Genomic DNA, 12,356 nt, shown 5'->3' with positions numbered 1-12,356 from the left:
ACGCAATCATGCCAGTAGTTCAATACCGGTTGGCAAATGTGTTCTTACAGGCGCTATCTTGTCCCCTTTATGAAGATGTGTATCTGGGTGCTTTTTAGCCCGCTGGCGGATATATGAGAGATAGATTTGGTGTGGTGTTAATTGCACTTTCTTCCTTCTGGCTGGTGAATAATGTCGATCGAAAATCGAACCAAGCTAGCCGGGGGAGACTAGAGTATAATAGTATTGCATTGAGGTTGGAGAGGATAAGGGATAAGAATTAAGAGAGCGGTGCTTAGAATTGGTCCCAATTTTTCTGCCGCAGATAGCTGTTAAGACACCAGTAGTTTTAACTGTGTATACATTTCCCTAATGTTTGCAGGTATTCATTACCTCTCATTGTTGGTACTATTCAACCAGTCCTCCCCTTTTTCCGTACCACCCGCCTGTATTTGCGACCGCCGTCCCAATCCTCGTGGGAACTTAGTTGCGAGGTAGTAAAGTTGCAGAGCACCAATTAGCGGCTTGTTTCGACTCTGTCATTTTATTTATTCTGCTCAATTCCCTGGAACAACTTGCAACAAAGGGGCATTTAACCTAGCTTTCAAACCCAAATTTTCTAATTATCAGCCCCAAATGTTCAAGTTTTTCATTCGCGAGTGATCTCATTCTGTGAAATGGACCCTTGAAAATGTAATTCTTGAGACATTATCTCTGTGTTTATGCTTCATAAGGACGTTTCGACCCATTTTTTCCATCATTTTCGTTACACAATTCATAGTGACAGTTTGACATGTAGTTTTTTTTGTAACTGTCTAGTCGATAGTCGTTAAGTTCAAACACATTAGGGTGGCTATAAAAAGCAATAAAGTTGGGCTACTTTATAGTGGGTAGTTGTTTGTAGTAAAATATGCTGTATTACTTACTTAGGAACAACTTTGAATAAAATATTGAAATTACCTCAGTTATTTACTATCCGGTTTTTTGGCTACCTCAGATACCAACCATGTCCTTTGTTTACAACTTTCCATTTGGTTAGATCACATCAAACAAAGTTCCTAGCGTTCTCATGGGATTTCTTGCAGACATTTGGCTCTTTGTTGAGACGATTTTGGTGTAATTTGCTGGAAAGGAAGCCCTTAGACTGGTCCTTGCCACTGTTTTCCCGCGCAATGTTGTTTATGCAAAGATGTCCCTCGTTACAAAAGACGATCCCCGCGTGGATTAGAATGCTGGAAAAAAGGGAGACTCGTTACGCTTGACTGACCCCACCTTACCTTAATTTGTCCCCTTAAAACCCCAGTTTGACTATCACCAATTATACCCCCTTCAAGCCTCTTGTCTTGTTACTTAATCTTCAAAGCTCTCTGCAGTCTGAAAGGCGAAAGCTGTCAAAAGCTGCCTTTAACTCCAACTGGATATTGTGTTTTTTGCTTGATCTATTCTTTATTTTGACAAAATTTGCTGTCGTTTTGGAGTAAACACCGTTTTCCAGGATCCATTATGACGTCATTTTGTAACGGGGCTTTGTCGCCCAGACGCGTTTATTTTCCTCCAGGCAACGAAATGTCCACCCGCTCTCGAAGCAACCCGCCTAACGGGCCTCCAAATTCGATTATCTCGCCCATTCCACCTCGTTTGTTTAAGGCGGAACTGGCAGCTTTGATGGGCGGAGATTCGGCCAACGGAAGTGACACTGAGGACTATCAGACGCTCGGGTCGCGACACAAGTCGGGAGTGCAATCGGCAGACACCAGTCCCAGTCATCGACCGAAGCAGCCATCAGCTGACCAGATGCCGAATTTTCTGGCCAACAGAGTGAGTAATACGTTTTCGCCCTTAGATCTTAAAAAACCCAACAGTAAATTAAAATAAGACAAACGATACCGCATGTCAAGAGAAAACAGGAACTTTTTTCTAGAGGTAAAAATTTGCTGAATGTTAAATGGCCATAAATTTATTAAAACCTATCGCGTTATACCGGTCGGATATTATTAACTATACCCCAATTCCGATTACAAAAAGAAGGAGATTCGTTACAAGGTACAAAATGAACGTATGCATAACCGTAGAATTAGTTCTTTATAAAGCTGGCAATTCTTTACAAGGGGTGGGGGTAGTTAACAAGATACTATATGTTTCTTTGGAGTGCATGGTAGCTGTGTAAAAATAGCGTTTTTTCTTAGATTTTTGTATGTTTTGCGGTGGCTATTGAATAAACGCGAATTTAGCCATCCAACTATGTTCTCAGTATGTGCATTAGTCTTTTCATCTAATTGTTTTTTATTTTTTATTTATGACGCCCATGGAGCTTGTAGTTTAATGCTGAGCTTAGAGGTTATTTAATCTAATTTGTCCCTGAGTCTGCTATATCCAGGAGAAACGGCCTGTCATTATTCTACCCAATGTCATAAAATTGGGATTAAGGATGAGTATCGAGTAGCCTTATGGTAGAAGCAAACCATTCATTAAGGATTGCCGTCTTAATCTCCGCGGATTGCGTCCAGGTTCGACCTTGGAAATTTCGATGAAAAATTTATTAAAATGTTGTTTTTAATACGCGGAAATAGAGTGAGGTACTGAAAAGCTTTTTTTGTTTTGCAAATATTTCAAAAGAGATATCCGTGCAGTTTTGATAGCCTGAAATTCGTTATACGAATTAGTTTCTGAAGGTAATTCTAGGTTGCGTGTTCTGATTACCCTTGCGATAAGCAAGGGTATTGCAATCGGGTACTAGAATTTTTTGTCGTAAAAACAACTTTGTCCACAGGACTCTTCATCTGGAAGCTTCTCTTCATCAGGACTCATTTCCTGGAAGCCTCTCTTAGCAACAGAAGAAACGCTTTTAAAATGCTAATAACTCGATTTGTTAAAATTTTAGTTTTTAAGACTAATAAACGTAGTGAAGACTCTTATATAGGTCTTGCTGATTGTTTTTTAATTTTTTTTCAGGAAAAAATATTTAAATATTGATGCTCTTAGGTATCTATGCACTTTTTGAGATCAATTGAATTTCAGCTGCTGAAAGTGACGTAAGTAGCACTCTCCAAATACGAACGTGGAAATGACGCAAAAAATTTGAACGATTTCTAATTTCGAAAATGGAATTTAATATATAGATTTCCAGCGGAATAAAAACTTTACCTATTGATCCAGTTTTCTCAAGTTGCGTTAATGTTATCAAAAAAGCACCAATCATTAATTGTTCTAGAAATTGAAAGAGCTTAAAGGGCATCTATTTCTTTCTTTGAAATTCGTAAATTGAGATTGTTTCAACAAAGTCAGTGTTTTTTGTTTACTTGCGTTCATTACTCTTTTTCAATCTTCCATTGGCTAGGTTTTTAATTTTGTTTCCGTTTTTGACAGATTTCAAGTTTTTTTTATCGGCGTAGTGGCCTCATTCTGTTGTATTGTTCAACAATTAAGCGAAAATTATTATTTTCTTTTTGCGTGAATGTATTTTGAAGGTGACGGGGACTTAATAACATTTTATTAGTCTTGAATTTTTTTGATTTTGTTTCTTCGGCTTTTCTTCTTATACTGTTTTTCGGCTTTTCTTCTTATACTGTTTTTCGGCTCGATAGGTTTCGGCTTCTAATATATCGGCTTAGTGGCCTCATATTGCGTCGTTTGATGAGAGGAATTTTTTTGTTCGTGTTTATTTGGAGGGTTAGGGGAATTTAATAACTTTTTTTAATCTTAAATTTTTTTCGCTTGTTTTTTCCTCTTTTCTTTTCGGCGTAATATGTTTCGGCCTATATAAAATTGGCAAAGTTTTTTGGAAACTAGTTTTTTTGTAAATTTTCGAGTTTAATTTTGACAGCGTCTTTTTTTTTGTATCGCCAGTGGTGCGAAGCTTAGCTTCGCCTCTCTGTTAAACTTGCTATCTCTGTGTTAAACTTGCTATCATGGGGCTCTATGAGCTGTTTTAAATCATAGTAAGTTTCTTGTCTTAAGTCGTTGGTTCGCTGAATTTTACTGAGCTGTTCCATGAACTCATTGTTCGATAATTCAATTCTGTCGTCGATTTGTTTTCTTAAGTTCGAACTGTTTTCACACCCTGTGGCCAACGTTAGTGAGGTATCAGTTCTACAGTGCTGATTTAAATTAACCGGACAAAACGCGTTAAACTTGAAATTTAAAACCCGTTTTTCTCAAATTGGGTTAAGTTTAGGTGAAAACTTATGAAGACAAAACTTGCTTAGAATTTTAGCAGAATTAATATGGTGTAATTTATTTTGCGAAATTCGGGTCCGAAATTTTACCCCAAAAATGGGTCATTTTGGCTTTTCTTAGTCAATCAAAAATTACGCCAAAAATACCCAGTCGATCACAGACATAATTATATCAAAGTGAGCCCCCTTACATAGCCCAACAAACTTTAAGAAAGGTATAATCTCCAAAAAATAGCATATTGTTTAAAAATTGTTTTTAAAAATAAAGTTGGTATTTTATATAGTAAAAATGACCTTTTTTTCTATCAAACAAAAATAAATTAACTTATACAATATTTTGGAGATTATACCCTTCTTAAAGTTTGTTGGGCTACGTAAGGGGCTCACTTTGATATAATTATGTCTGTGATCGACTGGGTATTTTTGGCGTAATTTTTGATTAACTAAGAAAAGCCAAAATGACCCATTTTTGGGGTAAAATTTCGGACCCGAATTTCGCAAAATAAATTACACCATTTTAATTCTGCTAAAATTCTAAGCAAGTTTTGTCTTCATAAGTTTTCACCTAAACTCAACCCAATTTGAGAAAAATGCGTTTTAAATTTCAAGTTTAACGCGCTTTGTCCGGTTAATTTAAATCAGCACTGTATAAGTGAGCACCACGGTTCTTGAAACTGAAATAGCACAAACAGGCTCAAAGCGCTGCTTACTCGTGCATCTATGCATACAGTTCTTTAATATATTTTTAAACGTTTTGATATATATAACAAGGATAGCCGATTGCTGTGCAAGTAGCACCGAAAGTTCCGACCACAATAATTGTTTTGTTCAAATTGTCCATTACGAGCCCAAATTTGCCTTTTGCGGTTTATGCAACAGACCAAAATTAGCTTTTGCGATTTGTGAACGGGTTATGCAACAGACCAAAAATAGCTTTGACATGGAATCCGCAACAAGGCTTCCTTATCTTTTTTGAACTGTTGAATCCAGAGAAAAATGACTTAAACATTGTATCGCTCCTAAGGCACCACAATTTGCAGAATGCAGAACAGATTGTGGAATCCATAAAAAAATGCGTGTGTGTCGAAGAATTTCGCTGTCCCGTAACCCGCTAGTTGTCAGCGGAATCTGCAACTTTTATGGGGCATCCGTGTTTTGTTTGTGGGTTTTTTTTGAATGCTGAATAGCAAATTATTTCAAAATCTGAAAGGAAGACGCATTACGCTTTCCAATATGAAAAGTGGAATTGGCGCGAAAATTAAAACAAAAAAATTGATTAAGTTTTTTTTTCAAAAACAGATTTCGTTTACTTAATATTTTTTTGCGAAGCTCGTATTGAATTTTTTACCTTTTGTCCAAATTTGTTATTGTTTTAGGCTCAACCGGTCGGAAATTGGATATATAAAGTTTCCAAGGTTTTGTCGAAGTTATATATGAATCATACAAAAATTACTTTCGAAAGTAGATTTTAGTTTTTAGATTTCCCAGCGGAATAAAAAAAATTACCAATTGATCCAGTCAATCATGAATTGTTCTTGAAATTCAAAGAGCTTTAATCTAATTTTTTTTTGTTCGAAATTGGCTTTGTTTTACTTGCAGCTTGTTTTGCATCTTATTAAGAGAAAGTAACGTGGTCAATACTCTTATATAGGTCTTGATGGTTTGTTTTTTTTTCGGGAAAAGTTAAAATTTGTTCAAGCCATTTCCGATGTTTCTTGGTTTTATTTCTTTTTAAGTTCACTTCATTTCCTTTGCTAACGAAACGCGTGGTCACGAAACACGTGATCGACTTCTAATTCCGAGAGTTTTAATTATCAGATTTCTCAGCTAAATAAAATCTTAACCGATTGATCCAGTTTTACCAAATTGGGTTAATTTTATCAAAAAAAGCGCCAGTCATAATTTGTTTGCGAATTTTAAAGAGCTGTAATGGCATGCATTTTTTCTTGAAAGTTGAAATTTGAAAGTTGAAATTTGAAGTAGTTGAAATTTGAAAGTTGAAATTCGAACGGCTTTTTTCGAGGTCTAGCTATTAACGTGAGTTTTTTTGTGTAAGTTTTTTCTCTTATTTTTTTGTCGTTTTACATTTTCTCCGGCAGTGGTCGCAACAATTACTCTTTAGAAGTTAGATAAAAATTGCTTGAGTAAGCTTTAAAATGTAAAAAGGATAGTTTTTGTTCTCTCTATCTTATCCATGTTCCTGTGATAAACAAGTCTAAGTCTGAAATATTTCAGAGAAAAGTTTCTCCTTCCGTTTAAGAGAACGAAATATTTTTATGGAAACGGAAAACAGTTGAGAGAGTTGGATCTGATTCCATGTTCAGTTCCCTGCCCGTTTTCTTCGAATTAAGTATACTATTTCGAAAGAAGCGATGTTTGACAAAACTATCGAGGGTCCTGCAGCTAATTTCATCTGCTAACAACAATAAATATCAGGGAAAAACCTTGTAAAAAGCATGCAAATACACTTGGCATGTCATATCAACCAGGGAGCTAACAAGGTTTGAGCTGCCATATTTAGCCAAGTAGCCATGTTTACTCCAAATACGCTTCGCTATCAGTGCAACATGTGAGCGCCTTAGACTGTTTCTTCAGTCAGTAACATTGCTTTGCAAATGTTGGCCTTAACATAAAAAAACCGCAATTGTTAATTTAGCACTGTTTCCTTTCAACTAAAATTCTTCCCGTTGAGGCTTACCTGCCGTGATTAATGCTTTCATCCATGTGTAAAGTTTAATTTCCTCTGTTTGCGAAAACGACTAGAGGCCTAATCCCAGATTAACGTCTTCTTGTTTCAATTGCAAATTCGTTTCTGGAAATTTTCATCGCTTATTATTGTTTTAATTGTTCAGTGATTAGTTTGGCTATGTCGTGCTCTCATCTTAGTAGTCACTTTTTGTTCCGACTTTCGATACGAAAGTAACGGAATTTTTGTGCTCGGGGTGGGTTTTTTTTTTTCTTCAGACAAATTTCGACTTTTTAACTAACCATTTTTGACGGATTTTTTTTTATATCGTTCGAAAGCTATTGTTGTCTTGAGCTCAAATTTGAAAAGATATTTCACCTGTGATCATTTTTCGTAAAAATATGGGAGTTTAAAGATTGCAATTTTGGCCAATTTGGGACAATTAACGCGCGGTATTTTTCGCGCTATTAACGCGCAAGCGGAGAGTTAATCCGTCTTAAAATCGTTCCAAATTGGTTGAAGGAAGCTTAATTGCCATAATTGATTTGTTACAAAAAGCGAAATCTATCCTTTTGTAATTTATATGGCGTGTGTGGGGATGATTTTCAAAAAAAATTCAAATTTGAGAAAAAAAAATTCATTTTATTTTATTTCATTTATTTTTTTAATGTTATTACTGCTCCATAAAACCTTAAAAGGCAGTCGGAACATTCAGGGCTTCGCCCTGATACGAGCAGTCTTGTTTGCTTTTTGTTTTCAGTAGAAATATTGGTTTCAATGTAAGAAGCACTGATCAGAGTTTCGCTGAAAAACTATAAAATTATGTGCAAAACTAAACATTTCTTATGACAACCGGATGTGTCATTACTCGGTACGATATGCTAGGTATCTAATGTTTTGTAATCTAAAATTTAACACTGTCGACATTTGCCATTCAAAATATCTATAAAATTTTTACCTCCGAGAAACGCATTAGGTATAAAAACAATCGTTGTTTCGAATTTCAAATGTGGTCCTCCAAAATTTTACGCAAATAGTCACACTTTTTAAGTGTCAGTAAACGAAGTGAATACATGTAATCCAGAAGGTTTTTTTTTAAGTTAACTTTATTCAAAAAAGTTTTATTTTTATTTTTAAGTAGCTAAAAAGTAGGCAACTTAGGCTCTCCAATAACGTAAGTGCTAATGGTCTAAAATTACATGGGTTATAACGCGAAAGTCGAAAATTGCGCATCATATACCCTTTTCTTCGTGTTGTTTACTCTACGATTCTTGCAATACTCAAATTTGCCTAATACATTGGTTGTTTGATTGCCTGCTAAAGTAATGATAATAACGGTCATGTGAGAAGACAAACTTTCAATAGACCGCTAGATTCAGTTCTGCCATACCCTGGAGCGGCGCGTAAATGGTTTCCACTAAATTAAATCAATAATAAAAAGAAAATCGAAAAAATGAATTTTCCTTTTACTACTATAAGACTTTTTACACGCGTAGCGTAGTGTAATATTACGATGCAACTTTTTTTCCAACCTAAGTCGGAAATAAAAGTGCTCCTCTTGGTGGCACTTTTGAAGCAATAGGCCGCATTAGCACTATAACAACGCTTTGGCATTTGATTAGTAATGTGGTTTGATATTTGATTCGTAATAAGTTAACAAAATAATGCTTTCTTATTTAGTCAATTGAACCGAAAAAAGCTATTTGTTTCTTACAGCAGTATCATAATTTAAATCCATTTTAGAAGTTTTCCAAATCCATTATGATACTGGATATACTACGCGAGATTTTTAAAGTGTAAATTTTATACGCAATTTGGTTTAATACATTCTAATTTATTATATGCAAAGTTAGTACGGGTGCCTTCAGTTTTTATATTCTAAATTGTTAGATGCAAATATTGAGTTTTTGTTTATTTTAATGCTCCTGAATTTTAGCCGCTTTCTCGCTGGCATTCGTGAAGTTGCAAATTCGCCTCTATGTAAAGATCTGCAATTCGCAGAAACTGATTTTAATATAAAAGAGTGAAGTTCCAATCACTTCATTAAGTGGGAATTAACTATATCAGAGGGCAGTTCCTTGCACGTTATTGGACCCAAAAGAAATCCCGTGTTTTATTGAAACCCTGATATTCGAATAAGCACTTGTTTTGAGATGAGTTTGTGGATCTCAGACAAATTCACGGTAAAGTTTTTGGAATACTCTTTCATTTTCTTTTGTTTTAATAACTGCGAGCGGATTATTATGCGATCAGTCCACTTTATTCCAACCATTAACTTATATTTTTGTGCAACGATCCTTTGAAAGTTTATTACTCAGCATAAATGTATAGCTTATAATTTAGATATATCTATCTCTTATAGTTGAAAAAGCCTGGAAGTAGTCGAAGGCAAGGTGTCATAGATAGAGAAGTGATTAAGATAAGTGACTTTAGTTTCGGAGGTCCATGTTTAAATTTCCTGGTTTCCGTTTTTTATTTTAAAGTGATTTTGGTATTTTTGTCCAAGCCTTTTTTTTTGTAGTGCTTGAAGCTCCTTTTAGCCGTTTTTTGGCTGTATTTGCGAATTACTGTTTCGCCTTATTGTTAGTTCTTTCAAATTTTACTAGGACTTAATTTTCCCGAAATTTCTTAAAAAAGGTGCAATCAAATGGTGAAATAAACAAAATTTTGTCTGCTGCTAATTAAAATCTACCTGTACAATGGGAAATTTGGTTTCGTGTTTTATAATCATGCATGTTCATGTATAAAAAATTGAAATCAGATGTGAAAAAAAGCAATTTGAAATGTATAAGGTCTTTCGAGCTCAATTAAAAATTTCTAAAATTATTTTCTATGCAAAAAACGGCTTGAGAGTTTTGACTTCCGCATTGACTGGTGTATAAAGAAACTCAGCTCTAATATTTTAACGTGATTTAAACTACTACTAGAACAGTTCATTTTTTGTTGTTGAAAAAATAACTGGTCAGTATCCTCAGTGCTATTCGCTTAGCAAACTTCTATTATGTTCCATGCTTTGTTTCTAATGTGTCACTGCACGAATTAAAGACCCTCAGTTATTTTGTCTCAGTTTTTTAAGAGTTGATGACGTAGCTCAGTGTCTTATATTGGTCGTGATGATTATATTACATTTTTTTCGTGAAAAGTCTTTAAATGCCCTAAAATTTTACAGAAGTGCATTCATACATATTAATGCATTTATGAATGATTCTAGTTATATATGCATTATTTGAGTTCAATTTAGTTTGATCTCCCAAAAATTGGGTTCCCGAGTTACGAAATTGGAAAGGTCACGAAAACGTGATAATCTTTTAGTTTCGAAAAAGAAATTCGACTTCCGAAAAAGAAATTTTCAGACTTCCGAGCTGAAATAAACGGTATCTATTGATCCAGTTTTCTCAAATTGGGTTAATTTTATCAAAAAGTGTCATTCATAAATTGTTCTTAAACTGCAAAGAGCTTCAAGGCCATATATCTTTCACTTTGAATTTCGAAAGTTGAAGTTTTTTCAGAGGTAGTTTTGTGTCTCTTTCCTTGTTTCCATTGACTCTGTTTCAACTGCCCTTTGGCTCTGTGTTCTTTTTGTTGCACGAAAACAGCTTTCGATTCAAAAAAGTAAGCTTGAGTTTGAATAACTGCTGTTTACCTTTTTAATTCGCAAGGGTTATGCAACCGGGTCGTTTTTTCCTGTTCATCAATCATTTCATTATTTATCAGCTTACTGTTTTTGCCCGCTTAGCTTAGACATCTTAGAAGTTGAAAATTTTCTGCTCAGAAAACAGAAGGTTTCGGGCTTTTGCTTTTCTGATTTTTTTTTGGTCGGCTAAGTTTCCACTGCATGGACTCTGTTCTGATTAAAGCAATTGTCTCCAAAATGAAAATCATTGCTTTTTTAGTTTTTGTAATGTCGCAGATAATTAACTTCCAAGAAACTTAGACCGTTTTTTTTCACAATTTGCGATTTATTGTTTACATTTCTCTCAATCACAAGCAAGTGATGAACCAAGCCTTGTCTTAAATTAAGTTGTAAAATTTTTTATAAAGCAAAATCCGAGTTTTCAACGTATTCACAAATGATTCCTTCGCCAATAATTGTCTTAGTTGGTTAAATTAGATTTAATGATGCAAAGTTTAATAGAGAGTAAGTTTATTGTGGTTTGTCTTAGATTCGTTTGTTTGTTTTTTGAAAAGTTGGAAATATATTACTGTTCTTAACTAGTTTTTTTTTTTCAAATGAAGGCAAGATAAAGACTTATATTTGCGTTGATATTTTGTTAGGTCTTTTTCCCGGAAAAATTATTCACGCCCCATATGATCTTAAGACTTCTGAGTTCAATTTTGTTTGCTAAAAAGAAGATTCTCCATTTAAGAAAGCGTAAATGATGGTGAAAAATCCGAACGACTTCTAGTTAAGAAAGTTAAATTGAATTTTTAGTTTTCTCCAGCGGAATAAAAAAAATATCTTTGATCCAGGTTTCTCAAATAAGTTTAAATTTACCAAAAAGTCTAATTCATTAGTTCTGAAAGGTCAAAGAGTTCACAAGGTTATATATTTTTTTTCTTCGAAATTCGAAAGATGAAGTTTTTTTTTGAAAAACCAGTCAGTTATTTTTTTGTTATTTTTTTGCGTTTATTGACGTTTTTGCAACTGCCTGTTGGGAATGTTTTCCCGTGTGTTTTTTATTGAAAGCGGTGCGAAACTCAACTTTGCCTCTGTGATAAATTTCCTTGCAAAGATGAGTTGTTGGAACATTTTTACTTTTACGATGTCATTCACGTTTTTCCAATTGGCTTTTTAAAATTCATTTCCAGTGTTTAAGACTTAGCCTCAGTTACGTTATTGAAAAATCATGATTTTGATTTGTTTTACATATCGCCGTCCAGAATATACTGTTTTGGTTTTTTCGGCGTTTAGCTTTATTTTTTTTCTGTGTTTAAGATCAATGTTAGGCATGTCTTAATTTCAGTTAATGCCAGTCATGATTTTATTTGTTTTGCAAAAGGTTGCAAAGAGCTCCTCCATCTCTTGTGTTTTAAATCTTATTCCAAATATTTTTTTGACAAGTGACGTTTGAGACTTGTGCTTTCGCAGGTCCAAGCAGGCAAAACAAGTAGGAAAAATAGATGGCTGTGGATTAACATAGTTTAAAGTGCCATTCATGTGTTTCTTATGCTGCCAAAACAGCAAACCAAAACAAGTAAAACATTAAGTGGGATGAAATATTTATAGCTTAAAAACGTATTTTTATCCGAAGAGCTTCGTGCTAAAAAGTAGGGCCTCTTACTGCAAATATTTGCCTGGCGTTTTCTTTTGATAAGGTGCCTTGCCTGTGCTGTTATGCAAATTTAACCCCTCCTTCAGATTGATAAGATGTATTAAAAGGAGATGAAAAAGCACACCACGAGCCTTTGGTAAATACGCGGCGGTTGTCGTCGGTGATTGGCCGATTTTATTTTTTTGCTAGGATCTGAATAAATTCAAAGCGCGCTTGATTAAAATAGGGTAGTGTAACGTAGGA

General features: G+C 34.6%; 1 protein-coding gene across 2 annotated transcripts in view; it reads left to right on the top strand.

Moving 5' to 3' along the window:
* The window catches only part of LOC134843102 (coiled-coil and C2 domain-containing protein 1-like), a 58,293-nt gene that overhangs the window by 11,409 nt on the left and 34,528 nt on the right, over positions 1 to 12,356 (top strand). For both annotated transcript variants that reach the window (XM_063859587.1, XM_063859586.1), the window contains exon 4: positions 1,627 to 1,797. In XM_063859587.1, the coding sequence (XP_063715657.1) occupies positions 1,627 to 1,797 (171 nt within the window). The remainder of the gene's footprint in view (positions 1 to 1,626; positions 1,798 to 12,356) is intronic.

This window comes from Symsagittifera roscoffensis, chromosome 1, assembly GCF_963678635.1.
Source record: "Symsagittifera roscoffensis chromosome 1, txSymRosc1.1, whole genome shotgun sequence".
Taxonomy (NCBI): Eukaryota; Metazoa; Xenacoelomorpha; order Acoela; family Convolutidae; genus Symsagittifera; species Symsagittifera roscoffensis.
The sequence above is the reverse complement of the archived record's forward strand: the minus strand, read 5'-3'. Positions and strand labels throughout refer to the sequence as shown.